Here is a 22,261-nt window from a genome sequence, read left to right on the forward strand (position 1 = left end):
TATTGTGTATTGGTGATGACTAATGGGATATTGTGAACCTTTGGATTCCACGTAACACAACTCTATTTTCATATCCCCAATCCTCGTAATAAATTAACTATAGGTTATTGATTACTATATTTATAACGGTCTATGGATAATGTATAATTCTTCATTGGAAAAAAGAAAAACCCTCTCATATTACAAATTCTGCTACTTCATTTAGAAATAACCTTACTTTGTATCCCCGTACATATTGTTTATACAATCATTTATATATATTGTCACGTATCGAATCATACGTTATATTGTTGTTGTACTTCACAACCATTAATATATCGAAAGCAATGTTAAGTTCAACATACCGACAAGATGTTTTCTAATCGATCTTTTTTTTCTTCTTCTTATTACTTCCGATAAGGAACTTTAATAGTTGCTTGTGACTATCATCCTACTAATTGGGAAAAGAAAATGACATAAAGTTGGGATGTGGCCAAAGCAAAGACAACAAATAAAGTTTGATAGAACCATAACATGGAGAGGGGAATTGTTGGGGATTATATTTTTTTTTTCTCGTTTTAAATGATTTTGATCTTTTTTCTAAAAGAAAATTGTTTGTTCCCCATTTCATAAACACGATTGTTAAAATATGTCAATATTGATATCTTAACATTTCAATCTTACAAATATATCGATACTAATTGATATCTTTTTACAAAATGGAAAATTTATATAAAGAATGTATTTGAGTTAGCTTTCAAACAAAGGCATATGAGTATTTGAATTTGTATTGATCTTAGTAGACAATAATTTATTATATTTCATGGATTCATATCAAGATATCAATAGATATTAAATCCTCGATTAAAATAAACAAGTTGAGCATAAACCCTAATCCTCTACTAAGCCTATTCTTTTGTTGATATTAAATTCATATGGTTATGAATTCGATTTATGTTGACTTGAGCACCTATATAGAATTTAATTTAATGTGTTCTATACCGATTTTCTTGATAAAATAAATAACGTCTTTTTTTTTATATATGTAATTAAAGTTGTAACGTAACGTCCCAAGGATTGTGTGCAAGTCAACAACAAAGTGTGGCATAGCACTTTTCCTCTTCTTTTCTTTCTTTGGTACATGGAAAAGATCCACACACATCACACACCATTTTTCCTTTCTTTTTATGCATTTTTTCTTCTCTTATTTCACACTTGACCGACACTTAGCCGACTCGTTAACTTAACATTTTAGAGTATGTTTGATAACTATGTTTATTGTGTTTTTTTTCCCTAATCCACTTTAAAATTAATTGTTTAGTTATAGACTAAGGTTTTTATATTGAATTATCGACTAACGATTTATAGTTGAGATTAAAGCTTCGTTTTCATTTAGAATATCACAAAGTAAGTAAATTTCAACGGTTTGATTATACTCATTAAAACCAAAACTAAATATTAATAAAAAAGAATGCTGAAAACAATCTTCTGCAAAAAAAGTAAAATAAAAGAAGAATAAGATGTATCCCTTTATCTAAAATAATATACATGTCGTGGCTATAAAGTATGGTTTATGTTGACAACTATATAGATGTGATATTGGTATATCCTTCTAACCACATCAATTTGAAATGATCCAAATCAAGTTTAATTCGAAAGTTATAAAGAAATTACAAAATTTCCCATTTTCATCCTCCTAAATAAATACAATTTTGCAACATCGGTCAAATTACACGTTTACCAAAGTCAATGACCAAAACTTTAAGGTAAAATATGTTGAAAAGTGAGAACCAATAACATAATTTTCATTTAAGGTTTTTCTAATTTCAGTCTATATTGGTAGTTTCAAGTCTTAATATATATATATATATATATATATAGAGAGAGAGAGAGAGAGAAACAAAAATGTTACTTTGACTAAATACAATTCCATAAGAGAAAAGTAAAATTTCAACAAGTTTGAAAATTAAGAAGTGAATGTTGGTTCAAATATTCTTCATTGGTATTATAATTTTAATACAACAAAGTTTCGTACCCAATCACCTTAAAAAGTAATTATCAATATTTTAATTAGTTAGCCTAAAAAGAAAGTACTTTAATTAGTGGCCTTTAGGCTTTTTTGACACAAACAAATTAAATATAGTCCACTATAATTTAAAATTAAATAAATTGATACTTATATTTATAACATGTTTAATGAAATTTAAAAAAAGTAAGATAAAAATTAACAGAATAACTATCAAATTTTGTTGCGATTATTTATCCGACGAGAGATTTTAAGTTCATATTTAATTTTAATTTATACTAAAAAAATAAATTATATTTGTATGAACTAATAACTATTAAACACAAATATAAATTATATTTCTTTAGATTTTATCTTATATTAAATTAGGTAAAAATAATTAATTTACCAATTAAAAATTTGCTATTTTTTCGAGAAAAAAGTTCTTAGTGAAAATCCGGCCTCATTGATCCATTAGGATCTACTGGGCCCAGATTGGTAAGACAGCTCGGCCCAATTGGGAGACTTCATCGACAGCAAGAAAACCAAACTCACTCAGCCCCTTGACTGTCACCTTCTGCAGACTTCCGAGCATCGGAGCTCTGCGACTACGGACGGACAGTGTCGTTTTCATTTCTTATCACCGGCTGATCTCTTACAACTCTTTGTCGATTCCGCGAGATCTTTGTCTTGGTAAGCTTCAGCTTCGCGATCAACATGAGCATAACCCTAATTCTCTCTCTCTCTCTCTCTCTCTCTTTTTTCATTTTTTTTTTCAACGATGAATCCTTGAACCAGCCCTTCGATTTTGTTGTTTCTTCTTCCATTTGTTATCATCTCTTGGAAATACTTCGTATGTGGACTTTTTTTTGTGTGTACTTTTACCACGTGTAGACTTATTTGTTGTTGTAGCAGCTTTCGCATCCTGGGGTTGGGTGGGTTGTGTTGTGTTGTGTTATTCCCATCCCAAGTTTTTTTTTTTAGATTAAACTCTAACTCCTCTCCGTCTCCATTGTTTTTTTGTTTATTTATTGGGATGATTTGTTTTCTCAAACTAGCATCTCATTGTTTATCAGGCGGTTCTTCGCTCATTCGTTACAATGACTAGAGTTTATATTGGTAATCTGGATCCACGCGTTACAGAGAGGGATCTCGAAGATGAATTTCGAATGTTCGGTGTTCTTAGGAGGTGATTTCTGTTTGAAAATTTTTGTATCGAGGCATTCTTTACATGTATTTCTTAAATTAGCATCTTTTAGACGCATGTGCAATTTTTAGTTCTTGGATTCCTTCAATCGGCAGTCTGTTGGGAATCCTGGGATTTATATATTATGCGTTTTCTTTCTCTTTCGCTAAATATTTTGATATTATCTTCAAGGGTTCTTTCAGTATTAGGCTTACATTTTTTGCGCCAGTTTACTATCTATTCATGATGTTTTACCTCGCCAAACATAGACATTTCAGCACTCTGTAGGGTAAGAGAAACAGAAAAGAAAAAGCGTTATTTGGTCTCTTTGAATGTCAGTACGTCTGTTTTAGTACGGATACCATAAAAAGTCTTGTTGGTTTCTGCCCGTTAGCAATAGGAGCTCTCTAATTGGACGCTGGTTTATACATATAAGATCAAAATCTCCCTTATCGTTAGTCATTTGTTGAAGAACTGGATGCAGACACTCTGAGATATGTGCTCTGAAGTTTGCTGATGGCTATCCTTGCGATCTGTTGTCAAGATTTTGCTGCAAGGATATTTACACCTTACCTTAATTGCATATAAATTATTAAAATGAGATAGTTTACAACGTGTATTGCTATAATTTGATATGATAGTTTTGTTTCCTCGTTCCTTTGTATTATAATGCATACTGAAGTGTTTTTTTTTGAATAAAATATAGTGTTTGGGTTGCTAGAAGGCCTCCAGGATATGCGTTTATTGAGTTTGATGATCGCAGGGATGCTCTAGATGCAATACAAGCTTTGGATGGTCAGTTTTAAATAAGTGATTTTTGTAATCCTTTTCCTTTTTCCTTGTATATATCAAATTGTGCATTTCGATTTTCATTCCTACTATCAAGTGATGTTTTCTTCTGTATTTATATGCTGTATCCGCTTGTGCCTGCTTTTTCTCAATTACTAGTGAAAATATGATCGATCAACTATCAGCAGGGTTTTTTCTTTAGCTTTCATTCATCTAGTTCTCATTACTGCAGTGAATTAGAAATCTATTAATATTATTGATCTAGTCTAGTAGCAACTTTTATCCACAAAAATGGACTACATCACGGAAATTTTGTAGATTCTTTAAATGTTACTTTATCCTTAGAAAGCACCTTATTGAAAAAGAGTGTAATAAATGGGCCTAGCTCTCCAATATGCTTCAAAAATGTGATTTTGGGCATTATCATGATTTTAAGATGTAGAAACTCGATGTTATGGAATCCATTCGTCGAAATCATATTTTTAATTTCATTTTTGATATTAAGTCTATCTTGAACCAGCACATAAGTTCTTTGGTGTGGAAGGTTATAGTGCCTAAAAAGGCTAGCAGTTCAGGTCATCATGTGAACTTTATTCAACAATGGGTGAAATACCTGCAATAAACTTTGAAAGTGCTCCCTGAATGCTAGCCCTAACTCGTGCAAGCATGATGAAGTGAATGAATTTAATCTCTACTTCCATACTTTCAGTTTCATTTTCTAAATTTTTTTTTTTGGGTATGTTGTGCTCTATTTTTGGTATCTCTTTGCTTCAACAAGTGTCGCAAGTTGGAAGTCTAGTCTTTCAAACTCCTTGGTTGTCATCCTTTCAAAGGTGCAATATTGCCATGTTATGAAGCGTAGTTCAAAAATGAGAGAAGTCAAATGAGTTTTCAAGATGCTTTCTCCTCTACAGTGTGGAGGTCTTGTCGAGCCTGGTTAAACTTCTCTTCTATCTTATCTTGTATTTCTGATTTTTCTTTGGGCTTCTTTTTTAGGAAAAAATGGTTGGCGTGTGGAGCTTTCTCACAACTCTAAAGGTGGGGGAGGAGGTGGTGGTCGTCGTGGCCGTGGTGCTGGCGGTGGTGGTGGTGGTGGTGGTGATGATTTGAAATGTTATGAATGTGGTGAGCCTGGACATTTTGCTCGTGAATGCCGTTCACGTGGGGGCTCACGAGGTGTAGGAGGTGGTCTGCGTCGTAGTCCTTCTCCTCGGCGTCGTCGGAGTCCAAGCTATGAAAGATATGGCCGCAGGTGTGTTAAAGTTGTTTGTGTTTTTTATACACGCCAATTTTATCTAAGTGATGTCTAATCAACAGGTGGTTTAGTCTTATATATAGTTTAGGTCTTGATGTTCTATCACTTCGTTCCTTTTCTTGTGTAGGAGTAACAGTCCTCGTGGTAAAAGATCCCCACGACGTCGCAGCATTACACCTCCTAAGCGCGGTCGTAGCTACAGCAGATCTCCTCCATACCGTCATGCTCGTCGTGCTTCGCCTTATGCTAATGGGTATGCCTTACTTCCAAGTCATGAGAATTATTCACAAAAACTGTTTAGTTACTGAGAGGAGAGAGTAATTGGCTTAGATAGGTTGTTTTGTGCACATGGGTGATGGGCCTTGGGTAATCATTGGGAATTAGTGCTGTGGAATAAGGCTACTTGGACGGCACTGACAATAAGGCATTCCAGGCCATCACTGATCTCTCCCTTAACTAATAAGGCATTCTTAACCGTTTTACCCTCCTGGCATGTGTTTTCATTACAAGGCCTATAACATTTCTACAAATTGAGCAGCGAATGATTCTCTACCACAAATGTACATACTTGATTGAGCAATAAATTCCAAACTTCTGTTATTTTTCAATCTGAGAGTTGTATGTTAATCATTATTGCAGAGATTGATGCTGGAAACAAGGCTGGATGTTGTGCTGGTAGAACTTAGATGATGGTGTTTCTGCTATACTGTAGTTCTAATAGGGAATTGTGGAGTGAACCGGAATCATGTAGTTAAGTTCGTCTGACAATTGGTTCTCTTTGAAACCTGGATTTGGATGGGTGTCTACGAAGTGTTTTAAGCCATGAAATGGGTTTCTGTCTGGCACCATTTTGTGTTGGCTCTCTTCCGCCCCGCTGAAACTCGGAGGTTTCTTTCTTGCTTTCAAAATTATATCTACTACCTAGAGTTCTTATATTATATATACCTTTCTATCTATTTATCAATATTTCTTTTTCATTGGACGATCCTAAAGATTTATCTGTTGGCTGTTTTTTTTTTCTTTCATGTTCTTTTGAGGTGTGATTTTCGGCTAATATGGCATCTTAGTGCTTCACTTCGGTTCTCAATATCTGCTCTGCTCCTCAATCATCTTCTTGTTTCTACAACTGGTTGCATGCTGTTTGTATTGCACTCTTCTGCAAGAAGGCTGCCTATATTGTTAAATCCTCTTTTTAGGTGGTTGAAGAAGATGAAGCTGTTTTTATGCGATTTTCTGCTCATCATCTTCTCGCCTATCACCGTGTTTTTACGAGCTTCTTCTATTACATTGCCCGAAACTATCGTGAGAGATTCTACTCATTTTATATCTCCGGCATCTTGTGAGCTTCACAACTTGTTTATTGCTCTCCCCCAACTCTTCTGCCCTGCTCCACCAACCTACCTTCCATTATAGTTATGCTTCCTTCAATCACACTTACTCCTTAAGTTAGACCACCGCCACTGTTGTCTTCTTCTCATTAGTTCGTGGTGGCTGTTGGTAATTTGAATGCTTATTTATATTCTCTGATTGTTTCTTGTTTGTTCTTTGCATAGAGAAATATACATTTGTGACCCCATTTTTAATTTGAGATTCCTCATTAATTGATTTTAATTGTGAGGTGATCTTTAACGGACTATTCTCAAATTATATAGTCAGCTTCTCAAATTATGTCTTTAATATGTATATTTTCAATTTGATGACAATTGGAAGTGTTCCCCATCCATCTCCATCATCAAAAAGAGGTTGATTCACTTATTCCCTCAACAATAATTTGGGTACTATCTTTTTTTCTTTATTCGAAGAGAACGGTGCGATTGATATGTATAAATACCTTTTTCTCTATTATACGAATACTAGGAACAACTTTTAGGTAAATTGTTCAAAAAATAAAGAATCGTGGGTGTAGAAAAATTCTTGCAACAGAATGACCACCTGTTTACCTATTTAAATTACAAAACCATTCTATTATTGTGTTGAAGAATATGAGCATTTCAATAAAGTCTATTATATGTAAAAGTAAGAATACACCAAATTGAATTTATTAACTTTTGAAAATACATATATTTTTTTACAGCCATGAAATCATGTGTAGTGAAAAATCTAAGAACGCCACAAGGGCTAGTGGTGACAAAAGGTGTAAAGTAGAGTTGGTTTCCTAACTTGTTCGGGAAAGGAGTAGATTCAAACACATGTCAAGCCATTCAACCTAACTTCCTTAGATGGAGTACCAACTCCCCTATTTTAGGTTAGGTTTGTAGGTGCATGCAATATTCAAATTTCAAAGAAAAAGAAAAAGTTTTTTAACTCCCAAGTTGAGATTCTTTTGTTAATTCTTTTGTTAATCTTAATTTTTTCTTTTCTATATATTTGTACTTTTTAAAAAAAAAACAAAATTTTAAATAACAACAAAAATTAGCCTATAGTCCTATTATTAGAAAAAGGAAGAATGAAAATATAAATAATAACACGACCCATTCAAAAAGTTCTTGTTAAGCTGTGGTTGTCATAGTTGAATAAACTTTTAGACAGCAATGAGTTTCTAGACTAAATCCAAAATTTATGTGCAAACGACTTATTCTCTACTCTCTTCCATGTTTATGATTGATGACTCAATCTTCTAAATTATTCAATCTTCTAAATTATAACCTTTTGTTTGTATGAGTCAAATCTATAGGATAAAATACTCAATGAAGATTGGATCAACGGTATAAATGAACCATACAATCGACCCAACCCAAACAAATAGGGTGTCATTAAGATAAACTAATCTCGTGGATGATAGTTTTTAAATGGAACTTCTTCAAAAATAAAAAGAAAATTAAAAAAACTACTTACACTCCATATATTTAAAGACAATTTTTAGGTATCTTTTTATTTTTTATTTTCGAAAGTCAGGCATGATGAATATTTATATTGAATGATCCCAAGAATATAATTGAAAGTCAAGGCGACTGGAGAAGATAAGAGGAAAAGACGAGAACCCAAACATAGGGGGGCTAAATATGTTAATTTAGCCTATTTATTCAACCTAGAAGAACATCAGAGGTCACATTACAAATTTAAAAAGAAAAAAAAAAGATGGGGGGAAAATTGTTGGGAAAAACAAAACCTAATTCTACTAGTAATAATAAAATCTCAAGAAACTTTATGACCTTGATCACAATAAAAAACGACCATTTTGACTCTAATTCAAGTCTCTGACTTATTACATACATGGTTGAGGATGAAAAGATGGTGTGCTCCAACACAGCAAATTTCTGCTTCTTCATTCTTCGATGCTGTTGTGGGGGAATGCTTTCACGTTCATTTTGAATCAATAATCTTCTTCGCAAAAGATGGCAAACAGAAAGCTGCTGCATGAATCTGAAGATTTTCAACAAAACAACAGCGAAAGAGAGGTTTCAGTTCTAGTCAGATGGAAGTACATTAATGTTATATAAGAAGATTTTGAAGGGTTGACAACAGATCCCACCTCTGAGTTGTAAAACTTGAGCGGACTCTTTGCGGAGTCAATGCCGTTCACCTCGACTGGGTTTACTGGATGCTTGAAATCGACATCAGGTCCCTCGGTTGAGCAGAGCATAAACCCAATCACTCCACTGAAACATGAATCAGATTGATGTTTAGAAAAGGTAACATTCAAAAAGAACACCGGCAAAGGAAATCGCGAGATCAACAACATGATAGAAATAAAAACTGATCTTTTAGTATACGCGACTGCATAGGCACAACAAATGCCAAATTGGTAGGTGGTCATGTGTGTACCTTGGATATGTGGGAACTGTAGTCCATGCATAGTTGACAGAGCCTTTGAATATCTGGCGGCAGTTTGTTACAATGTCTTCAATGATATGCATGTGAAGCCAGATGCTCTCTGCCTGAGTACATACAACACCTCCTGGTCGAAGAGCTTTGGCAACTGAAGCAAAAAAGGGCTTCTCAAAAAGCTCTTGTGCAGGCCCTGTTAGATGAAAAATGATGTTCATTTTCTAAAGAATCCAACATATAGTTCCATCTTCATCTTGAAACGAAAGAGATGTAATTACCGATAGGATCAGAAGAATCCACTATAATTGCATCATAAGTGCCTTCAGGAACAGCCTTCAGAAATGCAACACCTGCAACACAAAGCACGCCGATATACACAGTTGAGATATTATACGAAAAGGGGGGGTTGAGGGAGAGTTGATGAGAAGATGATCTATCATATACCATCACCAACATGAAGAGTGACACGAGGATCCTCGTACCCAATAGCTACGCGAGGGAAAAATTCTTTGGAAACCTGCAAAGAAAAACGTAGGCAATAGTATTTAATCAAAATTCAGAAGAAAGTATCAATCATAACAATTTCTTATTCAAAAGAGCAAAAGAGCTGACAGTTAGTACTTACATCAACTACCATCTTGTCGATTTCACAGATATCTATCTGCTCAACGGATGAATGTCGAGCCACCTCTCGCAAGACACCGCCATCTCCTCCACCGATGACTAGAACCTAATAGCAGCAATTGAGTAAGAAAACAATGAAACAAAATAAAATAAGCAAAACATCACCAACCGATATGATACTCCAAATTTACAGACACTTGTGAAAAAAGGAAACCCTAGGCGCCTGTGAGAGCATTTGAGCAAATTCAAGCAAAAGTTCACTATCTCAGATACCAACCAACTTCACAAGAAAACGTGCTTAAGCTCGAACAAGAAAAGATGGCAGCAGTGATAACTGACAATCGTAAACATTATATTAAACAACATTAAAACCCAACAGATTGTAGTTTTGATTCCCCACTCCATCCTCACTTTAAACAATTAAAATTTACATAAAACAAACACTAAAACTTAACATACACGAGGTAATATCAACAAAAAAGTCAATGACATGCCTGCTTCTCATTTTTTTCTTAAGCACCAAAGGTATTAGACTTAACAACAACCATAGTATGTCAAAACTTACGACTCCATATGCAAGTTCTAAAAAGTTTTCAAAACACTACAGTAATAGAAAAACCTTTTTGGGATTTGGAATTGAGCAAAGTGGAAGGTGAGTGATCATCTCTTGATAAGCACATTCATCTCTCTCAGTAAGCTGAATCACCCCATCCAAAACCAGAACCTTCCCATAAGTTGATGACTGCAGGATTCGTAAACCACAACTTCAATATATCAGCCAAACAAAGCAGAAAAAACACACACTACAAAACAATATATCATAAACTTCAACCTCATAGCATGAATACCTGAAATACCAAAACATCCTGATAATCAGACTTCCCTTGAAACAAAACCTTCTCCACCTTCAAGGAGTGAGCCTCTCCTGCATGACATTAAATCATTCGACTTTCTCATCAAAAAAGAAAACCCAGTACCAGAAAAACTCACAGAACGATTATATCGCTCAATCGTCTAACAAATCTCAGTGCCAAACAGAAAGAAAAAAGTATATATAGACGAAAAAACCCACCAGGCCACATTGGGCTAATTTCAGAAAACCATCCAGGAATTACAGAGGAAATAGAAGCAGGAACCCCATTCTCAATCTGGGGTTTGTTCGCTGCCGACCCGACGACGGATTGTTCCGCAGCCATAAGAAAAAAGAATAGATTCGCTAAAATCCCTAACCCCAATACAAGGCCTGAGAGGGGAGTGCTTCTGAATGACCCGTTTCGTTTGGATGTGAGCACTGAACAATATTACTCGATTCTTCCTCCATTTATATAATTCCAAAAGTTCCGTGAAAGGCTTCGCCTTTGAAGGGAAATCAAATCTCGATTTTCCCTTTTCCTTTTCCTTTTTTTACTGCCATCGATTTATGTTTTTCTTTTTCTTCTTTTTTTTAGTCACGTTCTTCCATCAAAAAATATATGTTCGAAATTTTCATAAACTTCCAAAAACTATAGTGTAGATTTGACTCATCAAAAAGTTTAATTTTACTTCTAAATTGTTATCAACAATAATAAAAAAAAATTAAATTCAAAAATATTTATAAAATATAACGAAATCTATTTAAAATTATTATATTTTAAGGTTATTGTTTGTTTTTACAAATGACATTTTAATCTTTTCGGTAAAATTACAAAAATATTTATAAATATAGTAAATTTCTAAAATTTATAGATGACATAAATGTTTTGGTGTTATTGTTGTTATTATTAATAAAACCCTAAACTTTTGGTATATTTATAAATATTTTGATTTATAGAAAAACCTACTACCTCTTTTGAAATTAATGTTCTATTCAAAGTACATTGATTAAGAAAAATGAACAAAATATTTGTTAATTTATTTCGAAGATTTAAAATTAATATTTTATTAAAAGTATATAAAATTAATAGAATGAACTTTTTTTTTTTTTTAACTGTTACGAATCTTATTGAAAGTATATATATATATATATATATATTTAATTATTTCATATTAATGTTTTGTTTTTCTTTTTTTACTGTTACGAATCTTAAACTTATTTTTCATTAAATTTATTTATTTATTTTTCATCTAAGATAAAAAAAATTCACCAAGCATGATACAAATCATGAATTAAAAAGGTGTAATATATTATATATCTTTGAATTTTCAATTAAGAACACCAAATATATACACAGTGTGCAACTTTGTATTATAAAGAGTCGTACGAATAAATTTGAAATTCCATAACACCACTACACACAAAATCCTATATTTTCTTTGGTGTATTCGTAAAAATTCAATATTTAATATTAAATAATATAAATTGGTTTTTTTTATGATATACTATACATCAAATTTTAAATTTTATTAGACAAAAAGTTAAAAATATCTTTGAGAGATTAACGATACAAAATTTAAAACATTATTAGACACAATTTTGAAAATTTGATGATCTATTGAATAGAAATTTTATAAACTAAATTTTATATGTCATTGATTAATTAAAAAATTTAAGAGAGTGTTTGGGAAAAATATGAATTATTATAATCTTACGTTATTATAATTTGATTATAATAGTTTGTTTTTTTTTTAGATTAATTTAGTTTATATTATAATTTTAGTTTGGGGAGGAAATAGTAAACAATATAAAAAAAAATGATGAATGCAAAATAATAAAAACGGTAACAAATAGTAAAAATTGTAGCAAATAATAAAAATTATATAATTACCATAGCTAATTGTAATCTTTTAAATAGTATTTTATCGTAGCAAAGTGTGGTTATTATAGTTCTATATAATATTTGTCTCGAACAACCCCTTAATTTTCATATACCATTTTAATAAAAAAAAACTATAAAAAGTTTCTAATATAAAAATTAATGAGACTTATATACATATATATACATATACCTGCATGAACTATAAACATTTTAGATTATATCAATAATAAGATTTGGATATAATAGATAGAATCTCAAATATAATAATAATTAAAAGAAACTGAAATTATTTGAAAAATATATCAAATTTTGTATAATTAAATGGTTGAAATAATTTTTTCTTTTTGTTGCTATTCATACGAATTTCTCAATAATTTATACTTATTTCACAAATCAGAATTGGAAAGATGGTTTACTCAAAATAAATAAATAAAAATTGGACCCATAAACCTTTGGATATTTATTGGAATTTGAATTTCGTACACACAATGTTTATATTAGAAAAAGCAAAAGAAAAAAAAAAAAAAAAACAACCCTCACTCACACAATAACACGTCAGCCCTTTTAAAAAAGAATTCTATGACAATAACATCTCTTCTTCTTCTTTTTTTATTTCCTTATTTTGATAAATCAAATAAAAATAAATGAATTTTCAAAACAATTACCAAATATACCAATAAAATTAATAGACTAAAAATGGTTTGATAGAGTGTAATTTTCATCGTTGTAATAAAAACATCAAACTATTTACGTCCGTTTACAACAAAAGCTATGTTAGCCATTTTTTTACATCGTCTTTATTTTTTTCTTCTTTTTTAGCTTGTTTAAATTTAGGTAACCAAATTTACAAAAAATAAATAGCAAATTCTAAAAATCGTGCCTAAAAACTCATGAAAAAAGATAGATCAAGTAAAAAAAAAATTAAATCGTTTAGCCAAATACGTACCAAATTTTGAAAAAAAAATTGTTTTGGTTCATATCTATATCATCTTGTATGTAAACAACCAAATCTAAACACCAAATATATTACATGTGTGTTATTGACGGATCATTTTTTGTAGGTATTTTTTAAGGTGGACCTAAGTTTTTTTTTTTTGTTTTCGGAATTGTTCGATATTTGGCCGCTTTGTTATATTTTTCAAAATATCTCTTTCATAAATTTTTGATGGGTTTATAAATAGTTTTAATATTTTTCTATTTTTAAAAATATTTTATAAAAATAATCCGTTAGATTGTTTAAAAAAAAATTAATAATTTTCATAGATATAGCGAAAGAAAAAGTATATATATTTTTAGAGTACAATAACATATTATATTGAAGCCGCCTCAAGCAACTTGATAGGGCACTGCCCATTTCATCAAATTATATATTACAATTACATGCCTAAGCAATTACCAAAATTACTCTACATTTTGTATCTCTTTTTTCAACTTTCAAAATCTACTTAAAAGAACTCAATATGAAAAATAATTCTTTAATCGTTAGAATTTTCAATAACTTATTAGTATTTAAGTTTTGCATATGATACAAAATTAAATTTACATTAATCTATAAACTCGAGCTTTAAGTCAATCGGTCACACATATTATCAAAACAAGTGATCTAAGAGATCATATGTTTGATTTTGAATTTGAGCCACCATGCAAGTAGTCGATTTTTTTAATAGAAAATATATTAAAATTTGAGAGAAAAACTAAATACAACCAAGGTGTTGACAAAAAAAAAAATCATCCTATTTAGGAGAAATCCAAACCGTACAAAAAAAAAAAACTCCTTTAACTTTTTAATCAAGGATGTAACACTACAAAATAATATCGTAGGAAAGCCAAGTCAGGAGGTAAGTAGTTAATAAATCATAATAAATTAATGTAAACGTGTTTAATAACTACTTGATTCAAATAAGGATTTCATCTTGCCAATTCTTTACTTCCACTTCTTATCCTCGTAGTTCGGTATTATTAAGGAGGCGACTTATTTTAAAAAACAAAAGCTATTCTTATTCTTATTCTTATTAACCCTATTGTTCTTTATTCTTATTCTCAAACACAAAAGAAATGGTTTGAATGCTTTAAATCACAACAGCATATACTTTTATGCTGAAGAAAAAGCAGAAGGCATTATGGTTGCAAACATCGTTCTCTTCAAGTGGCTCAAATAGATTTATTGAGTATGTGATATCCAACTTTTCCCCCTAATTTATATAAAAGATCAATCATGATGAAAGGTTTTAATAATGTATGTCCAATTGATTTGATACTAAAAAATTAAATAAATAAATAAACAAATGATTTGATGGAAAAACTAAATCTCATTTCCTTTTTCTTCTTACCCATTATCTTGAGATAATATTTAATCACTTTATTGTTTGTCTTTCTAAGACTCCAATCAAAACCATTTTCAATTTTTATATGTATATATATACAAAACGTAGAAAGTTTGACCGTTGATTAAATCTAAAAATAGTTTCCAACGTTTTTCTTTAACATAGAAAGAATTCCTCCAACCAAAGTTATTGTCTATTCACTTAGTTTGGCTTCTACAAATACATTCGTTTTGCAAAAAAGATTTCAAAATATTAGCAAGTCGATCCTTTAATATTTCAAGGATTTTTGAAAGATAGTTTAATCTTTGTATATAAAGAGCTTTTAAAAAATAACAAAATAAACTTTACAGTTAAATCGAAAAACTACTAAATGACAAATTTTACTGAGCACATCTTTGTTACGAGATATAATCATTTTATATATATTAAAGGAAAAGGGGAAGTCAGATATTTGTATTGAGAAAAAGCAGTCTCCATTATTAGAAAAATGGAGTATTGAATTTGGGAGGTGAGGTGGGGCAGTGGAAAAGCAAGTGTGAAGATTTTATTCTATTATTATTTGTTCTTTGAGAGTCCAATTAAGTCCAATATTTTACATATTGATGATTTCACTTTTTGACCATTTCACTTTGAATTTTTGTGTGTATTAAGAACAATCACAGCTTGCATTTGGAGAACTACAGATCCAAAAACACACACATATTTTTTCCAAGTATTTGTGCAACATAAACCCCACTTTGATTTTCCTACCAACTTAGTCAATCTTCTTTACTCATTCTCATCTCTAATGCAAAGCACCCCCCCCCCCCCCAACTCAACTTCTGTCTCTTGCCTTTTCTCATTTCTTTTTAGTTAAAAAAAACATGTGTGTACATACGTCTCCATCCAAAATATGGCTACCTAGTGTTTGACTTTGGTCTTAGTCGAGGTTGACCTTAGTAAATATCAAACATAACATCGCTCACATGCTTTGTTTCGATGAGTCAAAAGATAATCCCACTGGAACTAAGTCCATTACAACTACAATGTACCCTAATACCCATGGGACAACTATATTCATTCTAATGTATCGATGTGTACATTTTTCTCTAAATTATAAATTTAACATTATTGTCTTGACCTTTGTCTAAATCTTGACATCGACACTATGTAAACGAAAGTTATTTAGTAGATAGTAATTTTAACCATATATAAGTCTTGATAACTTTATCATAGTAGTTAAATTAAGTATAGTTAAACTTATTATAACACGTATCATCGATCAAAAAGTCAAAAGTTCAAATCTTTCTATTCCAAATGACAATAAAAAGACAAAAAAAACACGAAAATTGAGCGTGACAATAAATTATATTTATAACATCAACTAAATAATGGGAGGTTTGTTCCATTTTACACAAGAAAAAAATAAAAGAAATTTATTTAATAGCAAAATGAAAATGCCTCAAAAATCAAGATCGAACAAAATGAATTGACGGGCCGAGGAGCGTAGGGTTAGGTTGGGCCTCATAGGCCCTTACCCACCCAGTGAGTTGGGCTGGGCCTTGCAGGCTCAACATCTCAACTCTCCAATCTATCGGCTATCTTGCCTTCGATCGGTGACTGGATCGGCGAAGAAAGACGGGTGTCCATTTCAATTTTTCTCTCTTCCTCTGTTCTTCCCAATTTCCGTCGACCACGAGCCGCTAAACAGCTTTTCCCGCTCTTTCGTGACTTCATCGGCGTTCTTTCTTCTCGTTCTTGCTGTGAAATTTCATCTCGAAATTGGAGAACATAGTTTCATCCGAGGTTAGGGATTTCCATTTTTGTGTTAAAGCAATTGAGTGTGGTTTTATCCTTTTAGGTTTAATGTATACGTATGTTTCCTTACTCTGGAAATTGAAAATTTGACATTCAGCTGTTCTTCAACTTGGCGCCGAATTGTTTACGATCAGGGAGGCTTTATAAATCTTCTGCCGAAGCTTAGGAAATGGTTAGTAACTTTCTTACGTTTAGATTTCGGCACTTTTCTTTTGTATGCTGGTTTAGTTTAGTTGCTACGATCGTGCATGTAAACTCTAGTTGACTTATTTGTTTTTATACTTTCATTAGGCTTTTCGACTTGGTATGAGGCTTCTTGTTTCGAATGCTTGTTGGATATTTTGGAATTGCCATTTATCTTGTTTGTTAATTTCAGTTTCTTTTCTTGGGGTTTGTAGGCTACTTTGGCTGATTCCTTTCTAGCAGATCTTGATGAACTCTCTGATGAAGACAAGTTTCAGGTTTGTAAAGGCTTTTTACTTCTCTCTGTAAATGAAGTAATAATTATGTGGGTTGGTTGTAGTGTGAATCCATCTACCTTATATTTTGAGGCGATAGTTATTGGATGTTTGCAGGGCGAAGCAGGTGCCGATGCCGAAAATATGGAAGAGGATATTGATGGGGACCTTGCCGACCTAGAAAGCCTTAATTATGAGGATCTGGATAGTGTCTCGAAACTGCAGAAAACACAAAGATACAATGATATTATGCAGGTTAGTTCACATGAAAGTTTCCTTATTGACCTTGACGTGGCTTCAACAAAAGGGGGTTAGCCAATGAATACATTTATTCCCTGCTGTTGCATCTAGTATTTTAACCTTTTAGTGAATGATAAGTTTTGGGTTATTGTATAATTATTGGATTTTTTTTTTTTTTGCAATTCATCTCCACCGAATAAATTTAGACTTGCAGATTTTGAAAATATATGGACGTTATGATGCATTTTCTATTCTACAATTGAAAACCATGATGTTCCTAAAATCACAACTTCTCTCCTCTAAATGTTTAACTTCTTTAGTTTTAAAAAATGACGCTCACTATACTTCTCCATTTCCCATCTGTGCGGAAGTGATTTTTATTTGATTTGTTGGGATTTGAATTACAGAAAGTTGAAGATGCATTGCAGACGGATTCTAATATCTCAAATCAGGGATTTGTATTGGAAGATGATCCCGAGTACCAATTGATTGTAGAGTGTAATGCCTTGTCAGTGGATATTGAGAATGAAATTATTATTATTCACAACTTTATACGTGATAAATATCGACTGAAATTTCCAGAGCTTGAATCACTTGTGCACCATCCAATTGATTATGCTCGAGTTGTTAAGAAGATTGGGAATGAAGTGGATTTGACTCTTGTAGATCTAGAAGGACTTTTACCTTCTGCTGTTATTATGGTTGTTTCTGTCACAGCATCTACCACAAGTGGAAAGCCACTCCCTGAGGAAATTCTCCAGAAAACAATTGATGCATGTGATCGGGCTCTTGCCTTAGATTCAGCAAAGAAAATGGTTCTTACTTTTGTTGAAAGTAGAATGGGGCATATTGCACCAAATCTTTCAGCCATAGTTGGAAGTGCTGTTGCAGCAAAACTAATGGGAACTGCTGGTGGTCTTGTTGCTTTAGCTAAGATGCCTGCTTGCAATGTTCAGCTTCTTGGTGCAAAGAAAAAAAATCTTGCTGGGTTTTCTACAGCTACCTCACAATTTCGAGTAGGTTATATTGAGCAAACAGAGATATTCCAATCGACACCTCCACCTTTGAAGATGCGTGCTTGTCGACTCATATCTGCAAAGTCAACACTTGCAGCACGAGTTGACTCCACCATGGGAGATCCTACTGGGAAGACTGGCAGAGTCTTCAAAGATGAGATCCTTAAAAAAATTGAGAAATGGCAGGAACCTCCACCTGCAAAACAACCAAAACCTCTTCCGGTCCCTGATTCTGAACCTAAAAAGAAGAGAGGTGGCCGTCGATTAAGGAAGATGAAGGAAAGGTACTGTTATGTCACTTTTTTCTTTCATCTCCCTAACAGTTGAAGCTTTGGTCTGTTGCACTTTTCGTTCATTCATAGATTGAGATTGATATGGTTTCCTTGTCAGATATGCAACAACGGAGATGAGGAAGCTAGCTAACAGGATGCAGTTTGGGGTGCCTGAAGAGAGTTCTTTAGGTAAAGCATTATTTCATTTCTGAATAGTCAATCTGGATTGTTGGGAATCTTTGGATTGTAGTCTTGCTTCTGCTATGTTTCATGTTACTCATTGGAATGAGATTCAATGTTTTGTTGTTCAACTAGCTTGAGTTGCCACGTTGCCAGTCTTCTCGTCTTGCGTCTGTCCTCTTTCAGGAATGTTTAATATATAAAGTAGTTGCATTTTCTTCCGAATATCAGCTATGTTTTGATAATTGTTCTGAATCTGGGGAAAAAGTTGTTTGAAGCATTCTAAATAAAAGTTTCTTCTCTTTTTTATTTTTTTTATAGAAGATTCTGAATAAGAATACTCTTAATAAATATTTAACATTTTCCCTCTATACAACAGGAGATGGATTGGGGGAAGGATATGGAATGCTTGGTCAGGCTGGGAGTGGGAAGTTGCGTGTATCAGCTGCTCAGAGCAAGCTTGCTGCAAAAGTTGTTAAGAAGTAAGTCAAGTCATTGAGCTTAGCTGATCCTAATAATAATAATTTCTACAAGGAAGGGGAAAAGGATATTTGTAGCCTACCATTTCGCTTCTTTGTCGGTTTTCTTTTACTTATCTTTTTGAGTTATGTTTAGGTTCAAGGAAAAACGCTATGGAAGCAGTGGTGCTACGTCTGGGCTGACCTCAAGTTTGGCATTTACTCCCGTACAAGTGAGTATTCTTTTTTTTCCTCCTCTTCGCCTACTATGTTATCTAACTTTACCTCAAAAGTATTTTTTTTTTCGTGACACTGCCTGGGTGCTTAATGTCAAGGTTATGAGAATTTCTTGTTTTCCTTGCAGGGAATCGAGCTGTCAAATCCTCAGGCTCATTTGAACCAGCTAGGGAGCGGAACGCAAAGCACCTACTTTTCTGAAACAGGAACATTTTCAAAAATTAGGAAAAACTGAGTCATTAGATCATCAAGCTTTATGTTTCGTGTTCGTGCTGTAAGCATACATGAATATGGGTACAGTTACGCTTTGTAATTCAGTACTAAGAGAGCAACAGTAATTTATTTTTCTATAATGCAAAGGTTTTCTTTTTCTGCTCCTAAGTTTTGGTTGATTATGCTTTATTATTTTTTGGCCTTAGTTGACTGATTAGTGATTAGCCTTTTGGCAGGCCTTTATCTTATACTTGGCTGCCGTACACTTTTCCTGGTGGTTTTGTATTTGTTTAGGACTAGAAGTCTGTCTCTTGGTTAGTGCCATTAAATAATCGTTAGTACTTCAGTAAAATCATCCAAACTTATAACCCTTTCCATATTCCCGTGGGGAAGTTTTATTTAGAACATTGATTTTGGGCAAAGCTAAAGTAACAAGATTACTACACTATAGCCTTCGATTAGTAGTGCACAGCTGCAGGTACATCAAGTATCCATGATACGTGCCCATGCACGTCTCTTTTAATGTATTTCTCATTTCATCTAGGACAAGCTGCTTTGATTTCTCTGCAGCCGTCAAATCACATTGATTTGGGTGGATTAAAAAGGAGGTGTGTTCTGTTGCGTCCACGGAAAGATGCTTCTGGATTTATGTAATTTAATATCTCTTAAATCTATTTCACCGGGCCAATTTGGTAGTTCCAGATCAATTCGACTTCTTTATAGTTCATATAGTGTTGACTTACAAAATACTCAATCTTGCTGTATTATAAAAACTAATCTTCCATCTCCATGCAGTTTGTAAGCACACGGGAGTAGCCCTTCGGAGCTTGGCATCCCAAAAGAAGATTGTAGGGAGCCAAATTTAAAGCTGTACCAGGTTCTCATAGCCGGAAAATTCTTCCTTTTTGACGGCTCCAATGAAACTCGTCTGTGGAGGTTTGCTTCTCCCTTCTGTCATTGACCAGCATCTTTGTCTTTTTTGAAGTCCAAAACACTGAAACAAAATGGCGTTGCCATCCCCACGTGAGATGTCTCGCATTGTCTTTGGCACATCTTTCTAGATAAGATTAATTTGCCTTGTCTAGATCTGTCTAGTGGGATCCAGTTCGTGCATCTCTGACAGTGAATTTTTTCTTGCCTCATGGACCAAATAAGCCAGCGCCTTTATTTCCCCATATACGGAAAGGGAAAGGGAAAGGGAAAAGGCTTTCTTTTTTCAAATAAAAGAAAAGTGAAAAAAAACAAGAGAGAGGCACAAAGACAAACATCTTCCTTCGCTTTTCATCCATGTCTTACTTTGGAGGTTCCCTAATGATTCCTCTATACCAGATTACAATACCCGTTTTATTCCTAACTTAGAATTTATGATGAAAGAATCTTAACAAGTATAAATAGGAAAAATACATCTATTTGCACTCTGGTGGTAGAACTTTGTATCGAGATGTATCTTTGCAATAGGAGTAGAACATGAGCTTCCTCCTTGCCCAATCCATTGCATCTACTTGCTGCTGCGATAGCTCGATAAATTCTGGACCCTCTACGGTATCTGGGCCCGATACGTTGGCTTTGGAACCTGAAGGAACAGTTGCTGTTGGTGTTAATATACCTCCATTGATTTCCATTTCTTCAAAAGAAGCTGTATATGGTGCATGCTTGTAGTCAACTGGGTATTTTCCTCCATGAGTTGCCCATTCTGAACCATCCCATATTGTGACGAAAACTGACATAGGCTTTGATGGATAGAACACTTCAGAATTTCGCAGCTCTCTGACTGGAACGTTATCCACCAGAAACCTGCTTGCATTTTGAGACACTTTTTAGGAAATTAAGGAAACCCGAAAACCCATGTTTTAAAATAAGGATTCTGCACTTTGGGTTGATTTTGGTGATTGAATTTCATGCACTTACACTGTATGATAGTTGTTCCAAATGATGGTGTAATCATGGTACTTCACGCTGGGATCAAACCAAAGGTAGAATTTCTCTTCTCTTCCAGTCTTAACGCTTCCATTGGCATAAATATTTGTTTGAATAACCCAATCTTTTCTCTTGTCATGCCCCAATAGCTCTATGTCGATCTCGTCATGTGAATGGGGATAAACATCTGCATTCGACAACTGAACACAGCCTTTGTCTCGTTACTCATTCACCAAACTGGTAAAGCCAAACAGAAGATTGTAAGGGAAAACAACTTACATAAAAAGCCACTACAACCCCTGAAGTGAGACCTGATGGAAGCTTGATTGAAGCACTGAAGAATCCATAATGATATTTGTTTCTTGAGACCAAACCAGCGCCTCCAAAAATGAACGGAGAAAAAATTATAAATGAAAACAGAGTTGGACCAAAAGAAATGCTAAGATCCAAATGTGAAATTTACCAGAAACTTTGTCGAGAGTGAGATCGACAGAGGACCCATTATTCCTCAGTTGGATATTCGAGGCCCCAAAAATCTTAGCAAAGCATTGATCTGTTGAGACACGAGGAACGAGATCCGTCAAACGTGGGACGCTCGGAGCCGTGTAATATCTACTACAAGAAGGAACAGCAAATAACATGCACAAAAAGATGAAGCTCAAAAGAGGCAATTCCATTATTACTCTGGAAAATCCCATATCCTTATCACAGAGATTGATGAACAAAGGTATGTGAACAATTCAACAATATATATTAGTAATTTTCAAGAGAAAAAGGTAGCAATAAGAATCTTTCTTAGTTGTTCAAT

The 22,261-nt window shown here is 33.3% G+C and overlaps 4 protein-coding genes across 6 annotated transcripts; 2 read left to right on the top strand and 2 right to left on the bottom strand.

The window, feature by feature from the left end:
- The first annotated feature begins 2,510 nt into the window (after positions 1-2,510).
- On the top strand, positions 2,511-6,206 carry LOC103489020 (serine/arginine-rich splicing factor RSZ21). Of its 2 annotated transcripts, none has more exons than XM_008448004.3 (6): positions 2,511-2,677; positions 3,061-3,173; positions 3,877-3,965; positions 4,956-5,211; positions 5,342-5,467; positions 5,854-6,206. In XM_008448004.3, the coding sequence occupies exons 2-6, from the start codon at positions 3,085-3,087 to the stop codon at positions 5,858-5,860; spliced, it is 567 nt and encodes a 188-aa protein (XP_008446226.2). In that variant the 5' UTR covers positions 2,511-2,677; positions 3,061-3,084; the 3' UTR covers positions 5,861-6,206. The 2 variants fall into 2 exon arrangements, with proteins under 2 accessions (XP_008446226.2, XP_008446227.2); XM_008448005.3 differs by having other exon boundaries at positions 2,534-2,677; positions 3,043-3,173.
- A 1,980-nt stretch (positions 6,207-8,186) lies between these two features.
- LOC103489019 (spermidine synthase) lies at positions 8,187-11,065 on the bottom strand. The gene is made up of 9 exons (XM_008448003.3): positions 10,679-11,065; positions 10,455-10,531; positions 10,226-10,348; positions 9,608-9,712; positions 9,427-9,499; positions 9,261-9,332; positions 8,980-9,175; positions 8,687-8,813; positions 8,187-8,577 (listed from the first exon to the last, which is right to left on the bottom strand). The coding sequence occupies exons 1-9, from the start codon at positions 10,800-10,802 to the stop codon at positions 8,518-8,520; spliced, it is 957 nt and encodes a 318-aa protein (XP_008446225.1). The 5' UTR covers positions 10,803-11,065; the 3' UTR covers positions 8,187-8,517.
- A 5,188-nt stretch (positions 11,066-16,253) lies between these two features.
- Positions 16,254-19,704, top strand: LOC103489018 (U4/U6 small nuclear ribonucleoprotein Prp31 homolog). Of its 2 annotated transcripts, none has more exons than XM_017044784.2 (9): positions 16,254-16,450; positions 16,560-16,634; positions 16,861-16,923; positions 17,021-17,175; positions 17,568-18,460; positions 18,567-18,637; positions 19,008-19,110; positions 19,244-19,319; positions 19,451-19,704. In XM_017044784.2, exons 4-9 carry the CDS (start codon positions 17,065-17,067, stop codon positions 19,556-19,558), a joined length of 1,362 nt encoding a protein of 453 aa, XP_016900273.1. In that variant the 5' UTR covers positions 16,254-16,450; positions 16,560-16,634; positions 16,861-16,923; positions 17,021-17,064; the 3' UTR covers positions 19,559-19,704. The 2 variants fall into 2 exon arrangements, with proteins under 2 accessions (XP_016900273.1, XP_008446223.1); XM_008448001.3 differs by having other exon boundaries at positions 17,038-17,175.
- A 1,083-nt stretch (positions 19,705-20,787) lies between these two features.
- On the bottom strand, positions 20,788-22,151 carry LOC103489017 (probable xyloglucan endotransglucosylase/hydrolase protein 33). The gene is made up of 4 exons (XM_008447999.3): positions 21,917-22,151; positions 21,733-21,833; positions 21,445-21,653; positions 20,788-21,330 (listed from the first exon to the last, which is right to left on the bottom strand). The coding sequence occupies exons 1-4, from the start codon at positions 22,149-22,151 to the stop codon at positions 20,943-20,945; spliced, it is 933 nt and encodes a 310-aa protein (XP_008446221.2). The 3' UTR covers positions 20,788-20,942.
- Positions 22,152-22,261: the final 110 nt, after the last annotated feature.

This window comes from Cucumis melo, chromosome 10, assembly GCF_025177605.1.
Source record: "Cucumis melo cultivar AY chromosome 10, USDA_Cmelo_AY_1.0, whole genome shotgun sequence".
Taxonomy (NCBI): domain Eukaryota; kingdom Viridiplantae; phylum Streptophyta; class Magnoliopsida; order Cucurbitales; family Cucurbitaceae; genus Cucumis; species Cucumis melo.